This window comes from Callorhinus ursinus, unplaced genomic scaffold, assembly GCF_003265705.2.
Source record: "Callorhinus ursinus isolate GAN/ISIS: 27379988/994484 unplaced genomic scaffold, GSC_fseal_2.0 scaffold12, whole genome shotgun sequence".
In the NCBI taxonomy this organism is placed as follows: Eukaryota; Metazoa; Chordata; class Mammalia; order Carnivora; family Otariidae; genus Callorhinus; species Callorhinus ursinus.
Genome location: NW_027397074.1, coordinates 38,601,558 through 38,627,763, shown reverse-complemented (window position 1 = coordinate 38,627,763; position 26,206 = coordinate 38,601,558). Strand labels below are relative to the sequence as shown.

Sequence of the window (26,206 nt, the reverse complement as noted above, 5' to 3'; positions counted from 1 at the left end):
ATTCCAAGAAAAAGAATTTAATAAATTATTAAATTTTTTATTAAATAAAAATTACTAAAAGTTCTTTTATTTATAGAAACTAAGTTTCTCACGAGCCCCTGCTAAAAAAAGTACTGAATTGATATTTAACAAAGATTGACAAAAAGAAGTATTAAATTATTAGCCTGCTCACAGTGGCCACGTACCTCAGGCCAGCCTTGCCAGGATCTCCAGCAGAGGGGTATGGGAAAGATCGAATGGGAGCGCCCACATGGAGAACATGTGTTTGAAACATAAGAGCTCAAGAGCTGTACATCGTTAGCAGAATGATGGTGATAGTTTCTTTGCTCACATCACCTCACTTGCTACTAAATGAGTCTCGTCAGCCTAACATAGAAGCCCAGCCAACTGTCCTGGCTTTGTTTTCTGGTTTTCCACAACACTGGGTACAGCTTGCTGGGCCCATGTCAGAGCCCATGCTTTTCTCCACCTTACCTCTGTTTATACCAGCTATCCACCTTGACTGCCTTTCTTCCCCTCACCTCCTCCACCCATCAGAATCCACCTTCTCCTTGAAGACTCTTTTTCTATCATCTTACCCTCTCCCCCAAACTGGATGGGCCAGTGAGTGTTTGTATCTTTGCCTTATAATTTTTACTTTCTGATTTGGTCATATTAGTTCAGTTCAATAGACAATTACTCAGCAGCACTATGTTGTAGAAATCATTCCAGGTGCTTAGAATGGGAAAACACACTCTCTGCTCTTGAGGAACTCATAGTGTAGGTTAATAAAGACAGAGGTTCGTGTTGCTAGCTATAAAACACTGAGATAAGAAAATGCACGCATACAGAAAAAGAGCTTTGTGAGGCCAAGAGGAAGGACTCCATTTAATCTAGAGTCTTGGGTGCAAGTAGTGAGGACTCAGAAGGATCGTCACTAAGGAGATGGTGTTAGAACTGAAGAGCCCAGTGGACCAGAGGATTTTCACCCGTTGAAGGCAGGGACAAGGCATTCCAGGCTAGAAAGAAAGAAATGTGCGAGATGCCGCTGGGGAGAGAGTCTGGGACCCAGGGACCTCGCTAGCAGGGTCAGGTTGAGGCTTCCGCCTCAATGTTTCATAGAATGGGGGTCACAGGGGCCACAGGGGTCAAACCTGCATAGTCCTCTAAGCCCCACTGCATCAAGGAAGCCAGGGATGGGGCCTCACTTGGTGCTTGGGCTCCTGGGTGACTCTCATGTTGTCTGGGTGGGGAGAGGCGGGAGTCTAAAGGGATGGGGTGCTAGTGTGATCAGACTCGCCTTTTGGGAGTGGAACCTAGCACCTGTGTGGAGGAGAGAATGAACCGGAGGAAAGGCTGGCTGGGAGGCTGTGGTGGTGGTCCAGGGGAGACGTGGTGCAGTCCTGAGCTATGACCTTGGCAGAGAGGAAGGAGGATGGAGACATTTCAGAGGTGGAAGCGATGGGGTGTAGTGAGAGACTGATGCGAGGGCAGAGGGGAAGGAGGAACATGAAGACACCTGGTGGTGACTTAAACTAAAATTCTGCAGGAGGAGGAAGAGGCTTGTGGAATCCAGTAGACATGATGCTTGTGATTTTAGACCTTTCTGTCCATCCCCGGGGACAGAGGCTGTGCCACTGCCCTGTGAGAGCAGCTTGCCCGTCGCAGGTGCATGATGAAGCTGCTGAGTGTGAAACTGGAGACATAGTCTCGGGCTCCGAGAAGAGAGCAGAGATGGAGACACAGATTTGGGAATAACGTGCATAACTGTGAAAATTGAAACCGCAGGAACAGATAAGATCACCGAGGAAAGTGGCAGAGAGAGAAAAGAGAGCCTGCAGGAAACCTGCATTTTTAGAGGCTTCGAGGATGATAAGGACCCAGAACAGAGAGTTTTAAAACAACCATCTCAAGTTCAGCTCAGAGGCTGAACCGACTGGGACTGAGAAAAGACAAGTGGGACAGAGATGTCGCAGGCATCGGTCAGCTTTCAAAGCGACGTTCCGATGGCGCTCTGGATGGGCCAGATTATAGTACTATATGGCCTATCCTGATGGTGAATGCTGAGCGATATTTTTCCAATTTTAACACTAAAAAAAAAATACAGCAATGAAGTGAAGGCTGTAACTGCTTTTTCTCCCTTACTTTTTAAAGACTAGAAAAGATCTGAGCATTTTGAAGCATTTGTGATTATATATCGGTAACCAAAAATAAATAGACTCGATCAGCATTTCTCGCTGCCAGCTTGTTTGCACGCCACCTCCGAGGGAACGCACTGCCCGCTGAATGGGGATGGAGCCTTGGAGAGGAGCCTCCTAAAATAAATATTAGGGCCTTTCTCCAGGAATGGTACAAAAACATAGCTGGTTATTTAGATAACGAGGAACAGGGCTCTGCCTCATGTGTCCTGGAAACACCTCAGTGTTTTCTGAGCGTGGTAAAGTCCACAACCCACTGAACACACAAAACAGCCCGACCTGGTACGTGTCTCATCCACATGGGTGAGAAATTCTCGATGTTACTAGTGGGGATGCATTTTGATGTTTAAACTTCATTTCTGTTCTTTCTATTGCACTATGTTGTGTTTCATTAGAAAAGAAATACTGGTCAGGACCCACATGAACAGACTCACCGGTGTGCGGTGTGACCAGCACCGTACCGTGCCATCCGCGCCAGACTCGAACCACTGCAGATACATACACACATCATACAGGAAGGGCTAGCACAGGTTACTGAACCTCCTCTCTAAAATGGGGGGGGTCTTACCCGTCCCCATCTTCAGGGTGTATGGACATCAGATGAAACCCTTTATGAAAATTCTCTCTCTGTAAAAATGCTACAAAGGTGAAAGATTCTATTATTGCCCAAATTTTAATTCTTGGCCAAGTACTCAGTGAATTCTTTTTCTTGACTGTATTTGCTGGTTTCTCAGATGGAGAGTTGAAATGCTAAATTTCAAGTGAAATTTGGGGTTGGCTTGTCAATAAGAAAAAAATTAGTTTGGTTGGTTTGCAAAGAACACTTTCAAGTATAGTCACCTAGTGCATTATGATCATTCTGTTTAATATTCTGTGAGTACGGCTCTTTCTTACCTTGGCAAAATTGATCAGAGATTAAATAAGCATTGTTTTGAAAGGACATCAGTCTTCTCTGTGTTTAATAATATTAATAGAGTTATCAAGAAAGTTTTCTTAGCAATCTTCCTAGTAAGTCATGAGGAGAGAAGACCTGTTCTGAAGATAACACAGAAGTGATATTAAGGCAAGCCCTAAAATCTTTTTTTTTTTTTTAAGATTTCATTTATTTATTTGACAGAGAGAGACACAGCGAGAGAGGGAACACAAGCAGGGGCACTGAGAGGGGGAGAAGCAGGCTTCCCGCCGAGCAGGGAGCCCGATGCGGGGCTCGATTCCAGGACCCTGGGATCAGGACCCGAGCCAAAGGCAGACGTTTAACCATCTGAGCCACCCAGGTGCCCCAAGCCCTAAAATCTTGGAGGCTGTCTCCAGTAGCTCATCTTGAATGGCTCTTGGCTAACTTACAAATAGATACATTTAAACTAAGTACTCTTCTGTGATATTAGTGCTAAGTAATCCACAGATACACTTAGTTCTCATGCGGACTCTCATATTCACCACTCAAAATACACGCTTTAGATCTTGTGCTTGTGACATTTGTGGTGGTAAGTTATTTTCAAAGGCCTTTTCTTGCTTTTAGACTCTGTGTTGAGAGATAAGGAGATGGTTTGTGTTGGCAGAGAGGGTGGCTCAGAGCCTCCCTTGGTCCCAGAAGCTGTCATTCCTGTGTACGTGTTCCACTGGAGGGAACTGTCCCAGAATCAATATTTGCGTAAGAAATTTTCCCCAGCCTACTCTTACTCTGATCAGATAAAAGAAAATTCAGCTCAAAAATCTAAATAACTGCTTCCTCCTCCTTCTATCACGTGAGGCATACCACTAGGAGGCATGAAGAAAGAGATTGTCTTTTTATGTATTTCTTGACATCCATCTTCATATTCAGCGGTCACTAGAACACTCCTTTTTAGGTGACTGACTGTGTATTTCATACATGAGGCATCCCAGGGTGATCATAAATCCTCAGCATAAGTATATTTTTGTTCCCAAGTAGTACATGTGAACTCCCAGCTAAAATATATTCTTGGAATCATACTTTTTCAGTATTTCCAAGAAAATAATGTTACTTATGTATTGAAGGAGACCACACTCTTGTCCTTGTCATCAGGGAGCTGCAGATAAGAGTCTCCCAGAATTTTGAGTCTTCATTGTGCAGACTGAGATGGATTGCCGCGTTGCCTTTGCCATATCCCTCGTGAACTTGCTTGTGTTTGTAGTTCTGGCTCTGTGAATTGAACTATAGTGCTGGGCAACTAATTTTGAGGTCTTCAAAGATGTGACAAGAAATGTAGTATTGTTGTTTGGGGATAAGCCAGGAATAGAGGACTGAATCTTTCTCCTAAGTATACTTTTATGCTAATCCCTACCTCCTTTGTTTCTATTTATATGTACTAAGAATTACGCCTAAATCTTAAAAAATAGTGTTCACTCTCAATTCTGAAATTGTTATTCATTGTCCTGCATGTCCTCTGTTGTAGTATAATGTGAAATAATTAATGCATAGAGCACCAGAATGTTATTTTTTTAATTTTGTTTTATTGTTATGTTAATCACCATACAGTACATCATTGGTTTTTGATGTAGTGTTCCATGATTCATTGTTTGCGTATAACACCCAGTGCCCCATTCAATATGTGCCCTTTTTAATACCCATCACCAGAATGTTGTTTTAAAAACAAAAACATAGGATGGTTTCTGCTCAAGAGGTCCTGCCTTTGAGTCCTCGCCCCTCCACAGTTACTATGACTTAACTGAGCTGGGTTGTCTTCTGGCCTCAGAGTATCCCTTATCAGAGCCTGGGGCCCTTGGGCCTCTTCACTCAGGACTTGGTGGACCATATCACACCCTCCTACACAGTGGCCACTGGCTTGCCTGGCTGATTCATTTGGGAGAGTCCTTGTAGACATGGTTTTGTGTAAGTCTAAAGGCATCATGGATGGTCAGGCTCAACTACTCTGGTTCCTACAAACTTTCCCCTTTGGGATGGCATCTCTCTCCATCTTGATTGCTTGTAGACCAAAACATCAAAAACACACTTAAAGGGACCTTTTGTTTCCAAAATGGCGGCAGCGATGGATGTGGATACCCTGAGCGGCACCAACAGCGGCGCGGGCAAGAAGCGCTTTGAAGTGAAAAAGTGGAATGCAGTAGCCCTCTGGGCCTGGGATATTGTGGTTGATAACTGTGCCATCTGCAGGAACCACATTATGGATCTTTGCATAGAATGTCAAGCTAACCAGGCGTCTGCTACTTCTGAAGAGTGCACTGTTGTATGGGGAGTCTGTAACCATGCTTTTCACTTCCACTGTATCTCTCGCTGGCTCAAAACATGGCAGGTGTGTCCGTTGGACAACAGAGAGTGGAAATTCCAAAAGTATGGGCACTAGAAAAAGAATTCTTCCGTCGAGCCCAACTGTTCTGTTATTCATTTAATGACTTGCCCTCCTGTTACTTAATTATAAATTAGATAGAACTGTGTCGTTTCTGCTTTGTCTTCTCAGTTTGCTATTCCTGCAGCCATATTGTATTCTGTGTCAAATAAAATCCAGTTGGATTCTAGAACAGATGCTGTCTCTTGTGTATGTGAAAAAGTGAACATAAATAAAGGGTCCCCTCTTCCTAGGTTGGAAGGCTTCCTTTCAAAAGTGAGATGTTTCTTCATTAGAGCAGAGTTGTCCTGTGAGCACATCGCTTGGTCATAAGGAATCCTGGTCCACAGCCTGATCATCGATGGCAGTCTTGGGCAAGTCGACTCTCCGCTCCGCCCTTTCCCCAAAGAATGGCTCCTAAGAACTAAATGACATTGTATGTGCACAGAAAGCTTTGTAAACTGTAAAACCACTGTACGAATGTTAACCTTGACCATGTATGACATGTTGCTTTCTCTTCTTAGTTTAGAAAAATAAACCTGAAAAAATCTAATATGTAATTTTGTCTGGCAAAAGAAGAATTTATGAACTCCAGTTGAAAATCGGTGTCACTTAAAATGGAATTAAAAAGAATTCAAGTTGCCTCTAAAAAAAAAAACACACACTTAAAGAAGATATTCAAAAACTTTCTCTACACTTTTGACATTCAACTTCACTGTTTTGGGGGGGGTGATGGTGGATGCTGGGGGAGTTTACTTGATCTTTCTACTTTCAGAAACTGAGGACCCTCTAGTTATTCATTATTCTTTCATATGCTCTGGTTGAGCTTGACTAGATAATAGGGAAGGATTTAAGCTTCCCAATTCTGCAGACTCACCTGTTTGGCCGAGGGCTTCCAACTACCTTCTTGAGGCCCTTGGCAGTGTTGGTGCTCTTTCTATCATGTGGATTAAACTGTGTCCTAAAACTGCTTGTTGGTATAACTTTGCTCCCACCTTCTGACTAAAACACCATACCCTTATCACCCATCTTAGCTCTCCTTTCCCCAAATTTTTTCCACCTTTCTGAACCAAGACAGAGTGACATTTCCACGACACATCAATTCCACATACACTAGGCACCAGTGAGGCAGGATCTTATCCTCTCAAACTTCCATTTCTCACACACCAAGGAAGATAAGGAAAATAAGCAAGTGCCTGGAATGGGCCAGGCTGAGCAGTAACCTAGAGACACAGAGGACACACTGAGTACCAAGAGGAGAGGATCTGGAATGGCCTTCCCTGATCATGTCAGCCAGAAGCCATCCTTTCCTCCATGCGGCTCTGAGGACACAGCATTCTGTGGTGTGCAGGGGTCTGATGGCCACTGCTAGATGGCTCCTTCCGGTCAGGATCACATCTTAGCCAGATTTTTTCTCAACAGCTGTCCTTTGCCTGGCACACAGGTGTTCTGTCAGTGTTTTCTGAACCATGGATGGAAACTGTGATTTAACTTTCCACTTGGTCAGTATCATTCCAGTTATCTGAAAACTGCAGAACCCACTCAGTGTAGTATCTTCTCAAAGAAAAGCACAGGACTGCCCTGGTGGTGCCCCCTTTCTGTGGGTCCCCTGGTAGGAAACCTATATCTTTTTCACACTTGCCAATTTTTAGTCACTTTCTCCAGACTCTGTAATGACTCCCCTCCAGCTCCATCTTATTCAAACACAGATGTTCCTGAGCTAGAGATTCTAACTGGAAGCTAGTTACTACCTCGCCCACTCACCTGGTTAGACCTTTTTACTGCTGACTGGTCAGAGCCAGAGTGTCACTGACTCTGTCCCCTGACCTTGGCAGAATGTCACCTGGGAGCCATTAGGCTTCCTTTCCTGGAGGACCACCTGTCTGTTCTCTAGGGACTAGACCTTATTTCCCTTCTGTGATGCAGTAGGGCATGTTCTCTGTTTTAAGGAAATATCTATGAGAGACAGCTTCCTCCCCCCAAAGAAGCCCCAGGTAAAAGTACAACCCTGAAAGATTATGGACTATGAATTCTTTCTGGGAGAGATCACTTTCTACAACTAAATCTCAGTTTTTCCTGTTTCTCTTGTGATGAAGGGATTGCCTTTTGGTAAGGAAAAAGATTTTTATAGAGTTAGACATCATGGAAATCCAACCCAGATTTTTTAAAAGCATGGTCCTCTCAAAAAAGAAATAGTAATGCAATAATCTTAACGTGACAACAACAGTATGGCAGATTATTGAATGAAATGGATTAACTCAAATAAATGCTGTGCAATGTCTTCTCTTAAAAAATTAAAAATAAAAAATAAAAACATGAATTTAGTTGGCAAAATATTCCAAAATTTAATTTTCTTCATTTTCATCTAAACTGAAACATTAAAGAGCAAAAATTCAAATTAAAGCATAAATGAAGTGCCAAGGTATGGTTCACACTTCATATGGGTGCTCTTGTCCCACATTAGTTGCCCTCCAGGAGAATGATTCCGCATTACAGGTTGAGGAAAGTCTTATTTCAATTAGTTAAATAGAGTTCCTTACTTCTATAGCCAATGCATTTCTTTTTAAAGTAGGTTCCATACCTAGCATAGAGTGCAGTGCAGGACTTGAACTCACAACCCTGAGAGTAAGACCTGAGCTGAGATCAAGACCTGAGCTGAGATCAAGAGTTGGACGCTTAACTGACTAAACCACCCAGGAGCCCCTAGCCAATGCATTTTTAAGTGGAATTTACAGTGTTATTCTGTATTTTTCTTTTGGCATTCTTGCCTCTAGTTTTTCAGAGAAAACATGGGAGTTTTCTTCTTAAGTTTTCTCATAATCGGGCAAGAGTAGCAACAGGGGACCCCCTTTGAACAGGCATGAATGGAACTTTTTGCTGAAAATAGAAGAAAATCTTCTATCCACTTCCACTGTTCCTGCCTTGCCTGCAGATGCTCGGTGATAGGAATTATCCTAGTTATTCGTGGTGTTTAATAGAAGAATTTCCCTCCCCTCTTTTTTCATAAAGAGTTATGAAAGCAGTCGTTTCGGTAAGTACGGGTGGTCACGTTGTGCCGTTTGGGGCAAATGGGGAGGAACCGTTCATCCCGTTAGTTTTGACAGAGCTCATACTGCGTGCACAGTACTTTAGGTGTGCTCCGTGGTAAGCACCACAAAGTAGGCATAAAAGGCGTACATAAGCAAAAGGTATGTGAAATGATACTTTAAAAAAATACAGAGCAGAGAGCACAGTATTTGAAAGTCCACAAAACAATGCGAACTGAACCCATAAGTACAGTGTGTGACCTCACTGTCAACAAGACTGGTGATGTTTTTGCCCTGCTTTTGTTGGAGAGGGCAAAAGAAAAAAATGGCATGGCAGATGCAAGGAATAACTTACTCTACTTTAGGAGTCATCCTTGATTGTTTCTTATCCTCATCTCCCCCAACGCCCCAGCCATATTCAGTTCATTGACAGGTGGTGTCCATTTTGTGTAAAAATTCAGCTAAGATCCTCCATGTGTCTTCAGCTCATCGCCACCTCCATGGTCTGAGTCATCCTCATCTCTAGTCAGGTTGTCAGCAACAGTTACCAAACTGGTCTCCCAGTTTCCTCGCTTGCTTCTCTTGAGTCTCTTTGCCAAAAAGAACTCTTGAAAATATGCATCAGTCATGTGATTCCCAATTTAATATTCCTTAGTGCTTTCCCCTGTTTTTTGGCTAAAATCTGAATTCACAGAGTGGTCTGTGCTCTCTCTAGCTCCTGTCACCCTCACCTGACATGGATGGCTCCATCTCAACTTTGAGGTCCCACACCAATAACAGTTCTTCAGGGAATCACCATTGCTGCCCCCCTCCCTAAAGTGGCCTCCCCCAGTTTGTTTTCTGTCATATCCCCATTTGTCATGACCATCTTGTTTTTTAAATATTATATTTATAATTATTATGATTGTTATTGTTAGATGTAGTAGTAGGAGTTGCTGATCACTGGCTGTCTTCCCAGCTAGAATGTGTACTTCATGAAGTCAGGGCTTACCCGCCTTGTTCCAGGAGTAGCTCCCATGCCAGGCACATAGTCGGCACTTGGTAAATATTTTGAAAGTGAAAGAGCAAACTGTACAAAGAGTAAAATAATGAAATCCCTCTGCCTGGATCAGGGTTGTATTGAATGTCATTGTGAAGCTGGAGATTAGGAGGAAGCTAGAGAATTCAAGGAAGACCTTCAATGATGAACAGGGAATTCATACTTGATAAGATAAGCGATACATTGACCAAAGCATGGCACTTGTTTTATTTTTTGAGACTGATTATTTAAGCGGTTGTGCCCCAGCTGTATTGTATGAGGGAGAGGAATTACGAGCTTTGTCTTAGGGAATGATTGCACCAGCCCAGGAAAGGTGACCAGGACTTGAATAGGGAGATGCTGGGGAAAACATGGGAGAGGAGGTCGATTCAAGATTCCACAGTTTGGAATTCTGTGGTAACAATACACTGGAGAGGTCTAAATAGACAGTATTATGCTTTCTTTATTATGTGACCATAAACTACCAGCCAAAAAAAACCTCACATTGTTTAAAAAAAAAGTTCTCAGATAAACTTGATAGAAGCTTTCGACTACACCCCAATTCCCTCTTGGATGAAGCACAATACTGACAAGCTGATGTCAGGATGGGTATAGGTTAAGAGAAGAAATTAGAGCAAACTTTTCCACTGCCATTGATTTAATAAACAAGATAATGTACATGAAAAATGCCCAGTGCGGTTACTTAAACTTTCAACCGAATAATAAAAAATAATGCTGATATTTACATTTTGTGAATCCACCTCACATTGTTTTTTCCTGCCAAATTACCATCTGAAAGGAAATGATCTAAAACTGTTTTCTTATGATGCTACCTTTTTTTTAAACATTTTTTCTTTTCTTTGTTTAAAGCAATTGAACAAGATGAAGAAAACAGTGACAAACACGACATTGTGACAGAAGCTGGAGGTGTTCCAGATTCTCAGGTATGATCAGTTCTGTGACCATCTCTTATTACATCTGTCTTCTGCACTGAGAGTGGTGCCATAAGGCAGGTGTCTGCAGATGATACAGGTGTGAGCTTCTGTGTTCTGTAAAGAGTGGTATTACTGGGAATAAAGTACTTATTTCTAATAGAGAGGCATTTCACAAGAAGGACCCTAAATTGTTAATTATATTTCTAATTTGATTCATGAGGGAGGGACAGATGGGCAGACATCCTCCACTTCCCAGAGAAAACAATGAAAGTAAGTGAAGAACCAGGAGAGACCACGTGAGAGCAGACCAGCCCCTGGAGACGGCAGAGAAGAATGAGCTGCCTGGCAGCTGGACAGCCGGGGCTGGGCCACACAGATGAGTGGGATGCCTCACCTGCCCGATTCTCTGCCAACGCCCAGTATCTAACTCACAGCATGGACATGCTTTTAGCAGCATCTGACCTCCAAATAGTATTGTGGCCTTACCACTTCAGACACCCTAGCACTATCGAATGCTAACTCGGTGTAAATCCGAGCATTTAAAGATTCTTGGCTTGGCTGACCCGTTGCACTGCCTTTCCAAGAAGTCCTAAATCTGTTGGTTCTGCTCAGAATAATGACATTAGCTTTTTCAGTCAAGACGGCACAGGCTGTGGTGATGGGTATTAAAGAGGGCACATTCTGCATGGAGCACTGGGTGTTATGAACAAACAATGAATCATGGAACACTACACCAAAACAAATGATGTAATATATGGTAATTAACATAACAATAAAAAATTTTTAAAAAAAAAGATGGCACAGGCTGCACTATTTCAATAAGTTGATAGAAGGAATTGTTGGGACTAATATTAAAAATGCTGCAATCACCACGTTCAGATTGAAACTGCATTTCAGGCTTTCAAGTGAACGTGGGCAGGGATTCCCCCACTTAGTGTATTCCAGACTTTCTCAAAGGTTTCTTAACTTGTTAAATGATTAGTGAGATGGATATTTCTAAACCTAAATTGTTATTCTTCATTTGTGTTGAACTTACTCTGTGGGCAAAGGTTTGTTTTAATGGAATTGTATTTCTGTGTCTCAAGAGGATACACAGACCTGGCTTTTCAAGATTTTGTGGTTTTTTTCAGCTGTGCCACGAGTGTGTATCTACAGGAGGTACCAAGGGTCAAAATCATGAAACCAAACAAAACCAGTGAATTGATAATTGGATCAGGAACAGATTCGGTGTAGGTTTGAAAGGCAAGAGTGAAGTTCACTGGAGGCATAATTGTGGGTGACAGGCCTAGGCCGTGGAGGAAGGCAGGTAGCTGTCACCTCATCTGACACTTCGAAGGAAGCCTGAACTGCTGCCATGGTATAAGCACCAGTTTTGTCAATTTTCGATTCTGCAGGTCATCTTCCCAAATGCTCTGCATAGCATCCTCAACAGTTCAAGTCATGTGGGGGAGCTCAGAGAAAACTTGGAGAATGTTACCATCAGAATTAGAAATAAATGCTTGTGTGTGCACATGGTGTACACATTGACACCAAAACGTATTAATTGGATGTTTGGTGTATGTACATATAATGGATGTCAACACCCAGTATCTAACTCACAGCATGGACATGCTTTTAGCAGCATCTGACCTGCAGATGCTTACCTAGAGAGCAGAGTAGGAACTTGCCATGCTCTGTGGTATTTCACATTATTGCAGTCTTCACTCCGAGCATATTGTAAGCAAGTAGAAATTAGTTTCTCATTCCTTCCCCATCCATATGGGGAAAATGCCCTGGGGCTGTTGAAAACTTTGGGTATGTAAAGGGTTAAGATGGAGTAACTGGGTCTCCTATATATGTTTCCCACCTGCCCGAAAAACCTAATTCTCACCTCATATGTTAGCTCCTTTCTTCCTTTTCTCCCTAAAAATATCTTTTCTGCCTAAGAAACTCCCTGTTTTAATGCAGTGACGTGTGGGTGGTGTGGAGAGAGCCTGTAGACTTGAGTTTGCCTCCTAGCCCTTCTTCTCTATAGCCTGTGTCTTTACACAAGCTCTTTAGCTTGTCTAAACCTGTGAGTTCCTGCAGGCTAGCATCAGTGTCTTCGTCACCATAGTGCCCCTGCCTGCAAAGTCCCTGCAAGTGACTGGCATGCAGGGTTTTCATCTCTGTAAAGTAGAGATCTTATAAAGTTGTCTGGAGGTTGAAATGAAGCAATGCAGAAAATGCCTGCATGTAAGAGTTTCAGTAATTGTTAGGCAGCGTGCATGAGGTCCAGAGTACAGCCTCCAGGACCAGATGGCCTTGGCTCTCCTCCTGGCTCTGCCACTTAACCTGGGTGACTTATTCTCTCCTGGCCTCAGAGCCCTTTTCTGTGATAGTGTTGAGAGTTCACTTGGGCAGCCCTTTGGATGCAGTAGACACTCGCCTAAGCTCCTAGTTTTCTTAACTCCACAACAAACCCTGTATTTACCGCCACTTTACAGATGAGCTGGTAAGTGCCGGGGCCAGGAATCAAACCAAGGCAGTCCGGCTCTGACACCCTGGCTTTTAACGCCTGTCCTAAACTGCCTTTCTAACATCTGTGAATTGGGGATCATTGTGGGGTTGTTTTGAGGATTAGATAAATACATGTGAAACAGAACGGTGCCCAGCACATAGTAAGTAGTCAAAGAAGTTCGACTCTATGAGTTATTACCGTGATCATAATCATCTATGACATTACTTTTTGGTTTGAATGTTTAAGGTGTCTAACATGGCTCGGTTGCAGTATTACTCTCTGCCTACCATTATGGTATCTTCACATACATAAACGTTCTAGACTCATTTATCACTCTTTATATGGGACTAAGGGACTAAAGAATTTTTTGTCAAAATGTGTAGAATTTGGGAGGGTGCCTGGGTGGCTCAGTTGGTTGAGCGTCCAACTCTTGATTTTGGCTCAGGTCATGATCCCAGGATTGTAGGATTGAGCCCTGAGTTGGACTCTGCACTCAACGTGGAGTGGGCTTGGGACTCTTTCTCCCTCTCCCTCTGCCTCTCCCCCAGCTCTCTCTCAAATAAATAAATAAATATTTTAAATTAAAAAAAGTCTAAAATTTTGGGGGTGCCTGGGTGGCTTAGTTGGTCAAGCGTCCAGTTCTTGGTTTTGGCTCAGGTCATGATCTCAGGGTCCTTGAACTGAGGCCCATGTCCGGCTCCATGCTCAGTGGAGAGTCTGCTTGAGATTCTTTCTGCCTCTGCCCCTCCACCTTTTGCTTGTGCACCCACTCTCTCTCAAATAAATGAATATTTTAAATAAAAAAAAAGTGTTGAATTTTTGCTAGGTTCTAGTTTAGGGCTCTTAATGTGATCTTCAATGAGTAATTTATAATGTACTGAACTTTAGAAATTCTTCCTTTGCTTCAGGTGTCCATTGACCCCTGGATTCAGTAATTATTTTCATGTCTCCTGTACTCCATTTGTAGCAATCGTTTTATTTATTTATTTATTTATTTTTAAGATTTTATTTATTTATTTGACAGAGAGAGACACAGCCAGAGAAGGAACACAAGCAGGGGGAGTGGGAGAGGGAGAAGCAGGCTTCCTGCTGAGCAGGGAGCCCGATGTGGGGCTCGATCCCAGGACCCTGGGATCATGACCTGAGCCGAAGGCAGACACTTAACGACTGAGCCACCCAGGTGCCCCTCAATCATTTTAATATTAAGTGATGGTAACTGTTACTTGTATAAAGTAATTGCCAAATATTTCATGATTTTCAGTAGCCAAAAAGTGATTTCTTTTTTTTAACATACAGAAGAAAGCTGTTATTTAAGGCTGTAATAGTGATCATAGAAAACAGATTATTTAAAATGCTTTATGTCGGAATTTACTAGGATTTGCTTTTTTTTTATTATTATTTGTCAACTTTGCTGTTCTGCTTAGCAGTGTGGTCAGTAATGTTTACAGACCTGAGATGTAATTTCAGGTCCAAACAAGACAAAATATTGGTATCCTCCTTACTCTAGTATGAAACTTCAAGGAATCAAGTATAGGAAATAAGTGAACCATCAGCGATGTAAATGTATGGCAATGTATTTTTTTAGTTTTCTCAGGAGAGAGAATTATGTACGTAAAATCGATTAAGAAAATACTTGAGGGACAGCAGTTATAAATTCCATGTAGCTATGGCTTCTGCCTGCTTCCCTCCCCCCACTCTGCTCTGGCAGGATGTAGTTTCATACAATGTTTGTACAGGATGGGTCTGTCCAACCCAAATGGTGCTTTAACACATGTAATTCCAGAAAGGAGGAGGATCAGAGAAGTGAACCTTCCTGAGGTTGGTGCCTTACCTGTACACGGAGGGGCCAGGAGTCACTGGATGACTCTCTGTGATGCCCCAGCACGGTATCTGAGGCTTGTCCTAGTGATGCCTTGGGCATGAGTAAATCTGCCTCACACCCCCCATCACATGCACTTTTCACTGTGGGCGCCGTGTGACCCTTTTCCTCAAGGAAAGGGTATATTTTTCTAGCCCAACCAGGAGGAAATTTTTCATAGTTTTCTTTCCCTCTCTGAAGAAATTTGAGAAAATGAATACTTGCTGCCCTACAAAATAAAATGGTTATTTATTATTATTATCAATCAATTTATAATTTATTATATTTGATGTATTATAATATTATGCTTATATAATTACCATATGATATATTCTATTATATATTACATTTTATGTTATATTATTAATATATTGTATATTTTAACATTATATTTTATGTATTTGTTATTAACATTACACATAATTTTTTATTATTATTATTTAGTGTGAATTATCTTCTGAATTTTCCTAGAAGGGATTCTTAATATTTGTTGTTCAGAAAATACGTGCATACAGTTGAGTCATGTAATATCTTCCCATCCCATCAGTCTTTCATCATTTGAGTTTTCTGTTTAAAGTAGGAAAAAAATTTACTTTATGAATTTCTGTGTGAGATTGAATTGTGAAAGAAATGACTCTGTTATGTAGTAATGAATAAGAATTTATCACCATGCATTTGTATTAAGTAGCATTCTGTTACTGCAAAAGTGCTTACTTGAAAAGTGGGCTCTTTCATCCTGGTTTTCCTTCTCTTTTGCATGATGTTTTATCTAAGTGTTTGAGAGAAAATGATTTTTAAAGTGAAGATAATGCATATAGTGTTTTCATACATAAAATGTGCTCTTTCACCTTTTGTCATGAAGGTTATTCATATATCATCCTTGTAGCCTTTCCTAAGGGACTCCTGTCCAAGCACCATTTTACCACTAAAAGAATGGGCCCAACATTTTTTTGACTCCGTTTATAAAGGAAACAGACTTTAATTTACATTCATAACATTTCTGTCCTCAGACACTGAAAACCATATGAATAGCTTTAATTATACATTACAGAGGTTTTTTGTTTTTGTTTTTGTTTTTTTCGAAGCAGACCTTGAAATAAGGCTCTTAAATAACTCTTCTGACAGTTCCAGATTAATGTTTTATTTTTTTTTCTGGCTTAGCAATGTTAGGTAAACTGTTTATAATTAATTTCGTATAGGCAAATTAAGTAGTTCAAGAATGTGAAAGTCTAGATCAAGGGCTGTTACTTATCTTGCTTTTCCTGCCATAACAAAGCTCCCAAAATATATTAATAAATTCATGGGTGTTTCAAATTAAATCACTAAATTACAGAGCTGTGAAAGGGACCCCCAGAGAACATCTGGCTGAGCGTGGTACTTTCACAGAGGAATGTCTTAGAAACTATCTCGGGTGTGTGGGTATCTTTCTGGGTTTCAAGTTCTCCAGGGAATGAAGAAGCATTCATAACCCTCCTTGAAGGCCTTTTTTTGATAGTTGTTATGTAAGGAGTGCTGTAGAATTGATTATCTTACAAAAATGCATCTAGAAATTATGCAGAAACCAGAAAATCAAGACAGCAATATTCCTTTTTTAATTATAAGATGCTTTAATTATAAATACGAAATAATTAAGTTGCTCTGAAACCCATTTTTAAAAGTAATAGCATTTTGTGTTTAAAGTACATAATTTGTGCACCCAAGTATCTGGTTCTAATAAAAATGTATTTCCTCATTAAAGAAGAGTCTATATTTAGTATCCTAAACATATGATAAAATAGAATGTTTAGAGTTGTTTAAACACTCATGTTCCCACAGCAACCAAAAAAATAGTTAAGGTGTCTTAAGTTTTCACTACTCAGTCCCACCCTCTTAATCCTAATGATATTATCAGTTGTTTTATTTTATTTTTAAGATTTTATTTATTTGACTGAGAGAGAGACAACGAGAGAGGGAATACAAGCAGGGGGAATGTGAGATGGAGAAGCAGGCTTCCCACTGAGCAGGGAGCCCGATGCAGGGCGCGATCCCAGGACCCTGGGATCATGACCTGAGCCGAAGGCAGACTTAATGGCTGAGCCACCCAGGCGCCCCCTATCAGTTGTTTTAAAAGAATATATATGATGGGGTACCTGGGTAGCTCAGTTGGTTGGGCATCCGATTCTTGGTTTTGGCTCAGGTCGTGATCTCGAGTTGTGAGATTGAGCCTTACTTTGGGCTCTGCACTGAGCATGGAGTCTGCTTGAGATTTTTTCTTCCTCTCCCTCTGCCCCACCCCCCACTCACACATACTCTCTCTCTTTGTCTCTCTAAAATAAATAAATAAAATCTTTTTAAAAAAATAAAAGAATGTATATGGGTCTGTCTCCCATATACATACAAAGGAAAGACCATCTCCAAATCAGAGCACATGGGAGCTTAACCCAGTTAACTCTGGAACCCGTGCTGGTGAGAAGTAACAGGCTCAGTCTAGTGCCTATTTAGTTCCAAGACACTTTCCTCCTGTGTATCTCCCCTTCCGGCCCCAATCCCACACACACCCTCTATTATACAGGGCTCCGCACTGGGGAGCCAAGAGATGAGGACTAATCCATCACACTGCGGAATAAACAACCACAGCGCAGGTCCTAAGGTTGCAGGGTCATGAGCCTCCTTTCTTGGCTAGCAGGACAGTGTGTTAAACGCTGTCAGGATGACATGGAAAGAGAAGAAATTCTAGCTGGCTGACATCAATGAATTTTTTAGATAACACAAATTTATTCCTCTAAGTGTCAAAGCTTTTAAAGGATGTTAGTCATTTGTAATATAGGAAATCCACCCCTCAAAGTCTCCTTGTCTTTTTAGTTTAAAGGAGGATATTTAACACCACTGATCCTCTTGTGCCCTCTCTAGTATTGATGAAAATGCCTCTTCAAGATCAGCCCATGTATTTAGCATTATATCAGGTTATGGGCTCCATTAAAATCGCGACAAACAGAAATATGCTCCAAGGAGGATGGTTAGTATGTTAAAAGGATCTAAAAATAAAATCAAGTGGGCCCTTAGTAATGCTTGACAATCTCATCTACTTCCCTTGTCCCGTTTCCTCCCAAGTCAGGAGGGGGCAAACCACAGTTGACTCCCTATTTTTGTAAGTAAAGTGTTATTGGAACACAGTTGTGCTCTTTCACCTACCTATCGTGTGGGCTGCTTTTGCACTAAAACTGCAGAATTGGGTAGTTGCATGAGAGCCCACATTGCCCACGAAGCCTGGAATATTGACGCTCTGGCCCTTTACAAAAAAATTGGCCAACCTTGCCACTGAAATGACCACTACATGTAGCCTTCTTTTCTTATACCTCCATAGCATCTTCTCATATTCCCTACTCTCAGCTAATAACTTGACTTCTTTTTTTGGGAAATAGAAGCATCCAGAAAAGAATTTCCAGGAGTGCCTGGGTGGCTCAGTTGGTTAAGCATCCAACTCTTGATTTCAGCTCAGGTCATGATGTCAGGGTCCTGGGATCAAGCTGTGTGTCCAGCTCCCTGCTCTTCTGGGAGCCTCCTTGAGATTCTCTCCCTCTACTCCTCCCCAACCTCTCACATGTGCGAGTGCTCTCTCTTTCTCTCTCCCTCTCTCAAATCTTTAAGAAGTAAAAAACAAAACAAAACAAAACAAAAAACGGAGGCGCCTGGGTGGCTCAGTCGTTAAGCATCTGCCTTCGGCTCAGGTCATGATCCCAGGTCTCTCGCTGTGTCTCTCTCTGTCAAATGACTAAATAAAATCTTAAAAAAAAAAAAAAAGAATTTCCACATTTTCCTACCACCAAATGTGCCAGCCTACCTGCATATTTATCCCTGTACTTCACCTGCCCTCCTGCTACAGTGAGTGAAAAATTCACAGTCCTCTTTCTGATAGATCTTCATACTCTCTTTGCACCTGAAGGCATTACTCCTAAAAATGCCCCCTCTCCATCCTGCATCATGAGGTTTCCCTCTGTGCTGGGTGATTTCTAATAAGATAAGTAGACTGGAACATCCCTCACCATAAACAAGCAAGCAAGCAAAACTCCTTTCAACATCACTCTTTAGCTAGTGTCCTGTTGCTTGTAACAAAACTCAGAAGAGTTGTTGCTCATTCTTTGTTAAACCCCAAGCTAATACAGCTTTTTTCCCTACCACTTTTTTGGTCAAAAAAAACTATCATCAAAGTCACAGATTACTTCCATCAAATTCTGTCAAATCTGTCATTTCGAACCCATCTTACTTGATATTTCAGCAACATTTGATACAGTTTTTCTCTCTCTCCTCCTTGAAACACCTTCTTCACTACTCACCAGCTTCTCCTCCTGGAGCCACTCTGTCTCCTTTTCTGACTATTTGTTGTCTTTCCAATATCCAAACAGGGGACTCAATTCCTGGATTTCTTCTCTTCTTTGCTTACATCACTGGTAACCTCTCTTACTCCTCTGGTTTTAAGTACCATCTACATTGATGCATCTGAGCCTCCAAATGGCCAACCCGGGAACACCACTTAGATACCTGATGGGCATATTCCTTCCCAGACATTCCTCCCCAGTCTTCCCAATCTCAGTAAACGACAACCCTACCTTTCCAGTTGCTCAAGCTAAATACCTTGGAGGCAACAAAATCTGTTGCTATACCTTTAGAAAGTATTCAAATTCTTTTTTTTTTTTTGAAAGTTTTCAAATTCTAACCATTTCTCACCATCTCCACCACTACCACAAATTCCAAGACTTTGCTTCTCTGAAGACCAGTCTCCTTATGGGTCTTCTGGTTTCAGCTGCTTCTTCCCACCCAACAATGTTTTCTCAACCCAGAGGACAGAATGATGTTGTTAAAATGTAAGTCAGATGATGCCAGTCCTACATTCAAAACCTTCTAAAAGATTTCCATCTTGTTCAGAAAAAGAATCCAAACTCCTTACCCAGCCTGTAAGGACACGGTGTGATCTGGCCCCACACCACCTCTTTGGTGGTCCTACCAGTCTCCCCCATACCAACTCGGGGTCAGCCACGCAGTTTTCTTTACTCTTCCTTGAACATGCCGATCACACCCAGGCCTCAGCACTCTTGCACTTCTGTTCCTCTGCCTGACATACTCTTCCTCACTTCTTTTAGATCTCCACTCAAATCTCATTTGACTAAAGAATCCTTCCCTGACATGTCTTGTCTTGGTAACACTCCAGTCATTTCTCTTCCCCCTTGCCTGCCTTATTTTCCTTCCTATCATATACTACTAGATGATATATTATATCTATATATGTTATATAATCCACATCCCCTAGTGAATGTAAGCTTCATAACAGGTGGGGTTGTTTTTGTTGTTGTTGTTGTTCAGTACTATATCCCTAGAACCTATAGCTCCTAGCTTGTGTTTTTTGCTCAAATGAAATCTATTGAGTAAGTGAGTGAATGAATGAGTGAATGAATAAAATAGGGAGCTGGGAGGGTATATATGGGCAATATTAAAAGGAGAATATAATAAATATTGGTGTTTAAATGTTTGAAAAATTATCATATTGAAAAGAAATAGACATAGTTTCAGTTGCTTTAAAAGGTAAAACTAGGGGCACCTGGGTGGCTCAGTCAGTTAAGTGTCTGGCTCTTGATTATAGCTCAGTTTGTGATCTCAGGGTCTTGGTGTCAGGCTCCACGCTCAGTGGGGAGTCTGCTTGTGGATTCTCTCTCCCTCTCCCTCTGCCCCCCTCCCCACTCACTAGCTCTCTCCCCCTCTTTCTAAAATAAATAAATAAATATTTTTTAAAAATAAAAGGGGTGCCTGGGTGGCTCAGTTGGTTAAGTGTCTACCTTCGGCTCAGGTCATGGTCCCAGTGTCCTGGGATCGAGCCCCGCTTTGGGCTCCCTGCTCCGCGGGAAGCCTGCTTCTCCCTCTCTCTCTCACCCTGCTTGTGTTCCCTCTCTTGCTGCCTCTCGCTCTGTCAAATAAATAAATAAAATCTTTTTAAAAAAACAAAAAAATAAAAATAAAAGACAAAACTAGTACTCCTGGATTTAAGTTGAATGATTTCAGAGTTTTGTCTAGTGTGGTAAGGGACTTTCCAGCAACTGTGGCTCTCCAACAGGACACAGGTTGTCTTAAGATAACCTGAGATCCCTGTGCAAGAAGCCTTGGAGACGACCTGGAGGCCCTCTTGTGAGGGGTGTTTTAAAAATAAATAGCTGACTTTGGGGGAGGAATTCCACTTGCTGTCTCCTGGGAATCTGTGATTTGGGCCACTTGAAGAATTTTCTGTTTCCTTCCCAGTTGTTGGAGACACTGCTAGATAAGAAACTATCTTTGCTCATGGGAATAAAGATAATAGTCATTGTTTTACATGGATGATCCCATTTCTTTGATGCCCGCTCAACAAAATGGGTATCTTTGGCACAATTAAGACCATGAAGCTGAGCATCACTTTCTGTCCCCCCTTCTCCATATTTGGTCCTGTTGCTAAGTCCTTTCAAATCCTGTAGTTTGTATTGTAGATTCTCATCTTTTGACTGCTCCTGCCAAGAGTAACTTCAGATTTCATTAGATCATGTCCTCATATGTCAGTATGAACAATTTTTTTTAAAAGAATTTGAGCAGAAACAGTTCACAATTTGTGTTATAATGAACATCTTTTTTTTCTAATCAGAGTCCCAGATTCTCCTCCTTTGTATTATTGTTACTTAGGTACTTTGGCATAATAAAAAATGTGATGCTTTAGGGATCATTTCCAATCCCTGATGACATTTGAAGCTTTCTTTTTGCAGTTTATTTTTAATAAACTTTTTTTTCACCGTATTTATGCAACATTGGAGGTATTTTGCTAACAATGTCCCATAGTAATTTTCCAGTTGTTAAAAAAAAAAAATCCGGTGATCTTGTTAAACTGTGTATTTGTACGTGGAATAATCTGGTGGAGCGAAAGAATTAGGAGCTTGTATACTGTTATTTTTAGTACTCTGTATCATTTCACCCTTTTTGTCAGAGTGGTTCCTGGCTAACTTTCCCATGAGTTTTTAACCTCTTGTGAGGCTTTGCTTATGTAACAGGAAACAGGCTGTCAGGAACAAATACTGGCATATCAGAAGCACACTTCAGTCACAAATGATTTAGTTTGCTCTGCCCTTCTCTCTCTTAAAGTGGACCGATACATGATCTCAACTTTAAGACTTGTGGTGTGGCCTTCCTAGGTTAAAATCATTCAGTTTCAGTTTTGGAAAGGCAACATATTTGACCAAGACCAGGCATTAGTCCAGGCAACAGAGAAGATGAGCTTATCATAAGGCGAATTTTGCAGTGGTGTCATGTCCTGGGACTGCGGATTTAAGTATATCTTCGCTTTTTCCCCAACTTTTAAGGCAGGAGTGATGTGCAAACTTCAGGAGAGAGATGACATCGGACGAATTGAACTGGTCCAGAAGCTGGCGAGAGAAAACTGTCAGTTTCTACAGACAGACAAAAAAGAACAGGAGAAATCTGAACACGTAAGCCCTTTTTCTCTTGGGGACACAGGTTTAAAGGGGGTGGAAAATGTTTCCGCCTGGTTGTATGTTTGAAGGAAAAGATATTTTAAATTCTTTAGTTTTGTTTTTTCCCCCAAAAATCATCCTCCTTGGTAAAAATAACAGCTACTCATAACTCCAAGCCTGGATTTATAATTACAACACTGGATTTATAAGAGAGCTCTCCTCAAAAGTAAATCTTGTAGAAATAGAAGAATACATGTAAGCAAATCTATGAATGCTTGTCTATGATTTTGATTTGATGGCTTTCAAGTTTGACTTTGGGAATTTGACCACATCAGATAGGTTGTGGAATACGAATTTTGGAAGAACATTCTGATGTACTTTTATGTTGAGTATGGCATGGCTCTAGTTACCAAACAAATGTACCCTGAGTCAGTAGAAAAAGGTAAGTGTAGAGTAACAGATTATAGATGCTTTTACCAAGTGGGAGAGTCAGAAGGGAGTTTTCCCAGTATCTTATGAATGTTTGTGTTCCAACAAAAGTTCTATTGTTTGCATGGAGTTAAACTGGAGGAAAGGGACGGTCTGCTCGATTCTCCTGAAAGCAGTAATTCAGATCAAGCCTTAGAGCTGAGAATGTTGCCCTCATGCTGGGGGTACAATGGCACCACTTTCTTTGTTGTCTGACTTTTTGTGGTTGTTTGTAAAACTGCGCTCTCAGTGCTCAACTATCCAGGGTTGCTCACGAAGGGGAAAATTCTTCAGTGCTTATAAACATGTCTTCCTCTGACTTTAATTTTTCCTTGGAATTTTATATCCAACCCCTTCCAAAGGGGAAAAATTGCTTCATGCTTTTTCTGCCCTAAGACCCAATATAAACACCAGGGTTTTATTGAGCAGGAGGGGAGGTAAGATGTTCAAGGGAGCAGGCTGTTTAGTTGAACATAACATGTCTCTTAACAGTGCAACATCAGATGATAATAATTGGTGTCTCAAGGGGGAGAATAATCAAGCAGTTTGAAAGCCTTGTAACTGAGCTGTTTCAGGGGTGACCATCGGCTTTAAGTGGGAGTGGACATCTTAGGAGCCTTCACTTCACTAGGTACTATTGAAGACTTGTTTAAATTGTTAAAAGTACCCTGACGGTTGACTATATCAAACACTGACTCTTAATCTCTGCCATGTCCTTAGAATATTTGAGTATCCTAATGTGTGACTTAAGTTTCTCAAAACAGTGTTCCTTTTGGTTCATTTTAATTAGAAGAGCAACAGTTTTCATATGCCATATTTTGTTGATTTCAAAATGCATATTTCCCCCACGTTTTAGCATCTCAGAAATCAGAGTAAGTCTTAATGATTGATGATAGGAAAACGCATCATAGTTTAACTGTGAGCATTTTTCTTTCCTAGTGGTCCTTAAAATGAATGATATATTTTACAATGAATTGCATATTCAATTCAGTGGACCAGTGACAGCCTGAGGGTAAGGCAAGATCTTTCAAAGCCAAACTAATAGTAGAGTACCAGTTCACCAAGGCTAGAAATCATCAGCCTCCGGCCACAAACAACTTTAGGCTTATTTTAAAAGATATCAGTATTGCCTTTGCCTTGTATTTAGTTCAATCCAGAATATTATAGTTAAAGCTAATGAGACTATCGTACCCCCCCAAATATATATTAGAAATCGAAACTTGGTGCTGGTAATTGTAAACACTTCTAACATGAGGCAGAAATTTAGTGGTAGAAGATTAACAGCTTTGCTTATGATTGTCTACTATTGCTATCTACTATCCCTACGGTTATCTAAAACGAAGGTTTAATCCTTCATTTGAAGACTGTAAAATAGAACACTAAGGTTTGTTACTTCTGCATGAATGTCATGATATGAATGCATTAGGAGCTCTGACAGTGTTTCTGCTCCTGGGAGGAAAGATGGTGTATAAATCAGCATTGGAATTGTGACATTTGCTACATCGACTTCTCCTCCTGAGTAAGGAGAGGTGAATATTCAGGCTCTTTCTTCCTTAGTGATGAATATAATCCCAGCCATTCTGCCATGTCCCTCCTGCAGGATGACAGCAGTTGAACTAATCAGCTCTTGAGACTGATATTGATACGTGTTCCACTCTGTGGTTTATTTGATACAAGACGTTTACACTTGCTGCAATAAAGTATTAGGAACAAAAACCATCTGGTAGATAGATATATCTGACTCATTTAGGTCTTGAGCATTTGACGTAGCTCCAGCTTTGCTCACCCACGGCGTTCACCGTGTTCATGAGGTGGGTACGGCATTTGCCTCTTTCCGGCCCTCGCTCTCTTTTCAGTGCTAGTCGTCTGCTCTGGCTCATGAAACCTCAGTTATAATGCGCAGGATGTACAGAGGAAACCGCAGTTTACCTAATGTAAACGCAGGCCTGCAGTTTCTTCTTGTAATAACAGTACCAGTAATGACCAAACCCCAGAGTTACATACAGATTTCCTTTCTTTGATGATTTTAAAATGCTTCATCTACCTCCTCTGCCATTCCTGGGCCAAAGGTATTTAAGTAGACAATGGTAAAATTTGAGTTAGAGTCTAAGTTACCCATGGAGTTTGTTTTTGGTTTTTTTTTTTTTTAAACTAAACTGCATTGCTTCTCCAGTTCTAGAATACCACATCCCTTTAAATATGTATGTGCCAAAATGAGAAATCCACTTTAAAGTACTACTGAATAGAAAAAGAATAAACCTTTTGTTGCTGGTACATCTTGTTACAAATAGAAGGAGCTTCAAGCTTTCTGAGTAGGCATTTCTCATATTTTCTCAAACTGGTCAAGACCATGATTATAAATGCAGCCAATTAGAGATACACTTCACTCTGAGCTTTTGCCCAGGTATTTCTGAAAGAAAAATATTTGAAGGTATAATTACCACAAGTTTCTCAGGAAGCACTTGGTTGTGTTATTTTACATTAACAAGCTGTCGGCAAAATTAGCCAGCACTCATTACTAAGTGTCGAAAATCATTATGTGAGAACTTTAAGAAGGGGACAGAAATTGATTATTTCTTCTAAACATTATGATAGTGGGATTAAAATTTGGTCATTAACCCTTTAAAGTAATTACTTCTTTTGTAGGCATCACATTTCCTGGTCTTAATCTAATTGTATTAATAGGGGTTGGGGCATGTGTTACCAAAGGGGGACTTTCAGCTTGACCTGGAAGGCTGACTAATGGCCCCCACAGGGTGGGACAGGGCAGAGCCTGGAAGACAGAGGGACGAGCAAGAATGCACATGACTTGAGCCCTGGGTGATTCATGGGGACTAAAGGAGAGTGGGTTGTGATGGAGGCTTCTGGTCAGCTGCGTAAGACCTGGTAAGCCACTGTAAGGAGTTTAGACTTGCCTTTCTGGCAAAGGAAGCCCTCAAAGAAGGGAAGTGGCACAATCACATGGAGTCTTTGTAAGATTTCTTCGGCATTGGCTTAGAGGAAGAAATGAGTGGAAAAGAGGAAAGTGTTAGAGAGAACCCTTGGAAGACTATTGTAGTGAGTCAGGTGCAAGATGAAAGCCTGAACCAAGGTGATAAATGGGAAATGAGAAGGCTGTAGATGTAGATCATAGATGGCAAAATCGGCAGGATTTGATGACTGGTAACAAGGAGGTGGGAATGTGTGTTATTTTCTATTAAATGGTAGGCATAAGAATGTTATGTTTAGCAATAGAGTGGTGACCAACCACTCTATTGGTCCAGAAAGCTACAAGACATTTACCTTGCTTTTGTGTTCCTGCAGTATGTTTCAGGTGTCTGAGATACATGCTAAAGCGCAGAGTGTTTATCTCATTGGCAAATTGTGAGGTGGGGGTTCTGGCTAGCATGGGAACTACATAAACCATCTTCTCAGACCAGACCTTTTGAAAATACCTTGGGCAGACAGAATCTCTGGTAGCCCCCAAATGAACTGGATTATTTA

At 41.2% G+C, this 26,206-nt stretch overlaps 1 protein-coding gene and 1 pseudogene across 3 annotated transcripts in view; both read left to right on the top strand.

Moving 5' to 3' along the window:
- RAPGEF5 (Rap guanine nucleotide exchange factor 5) overlaps window positions 1-26,206 on the top strand; it is a 243,083-nt gene that overhangs the window by 116,138 nt on the left and 100,739 nt on the right. For all 3 annotated transcript variants that reach the window (XM_073898944.1, XM_025873001.2, XM_073898945.1), the window contains exons 8-9: window positions 10,397-10,470; window positions 22,145-22,270. In XM_073898944.1, coding sequence (XP_073755045.1) covers window positions 10,397-10,470; window positions 22,145-22,270 — 200 coding nt within the window. The remainder of the gene's footprint in view (window positions 1-10,396; window positions 10,471-22,144; window positions 22,271-26,206) is intronic.
- LOC112824971 (E3 ubiquitin-protein ligase RBX1 pseudogene) lies at window positions 5,138-5,675 on the top strand (annotated as a pseudogene).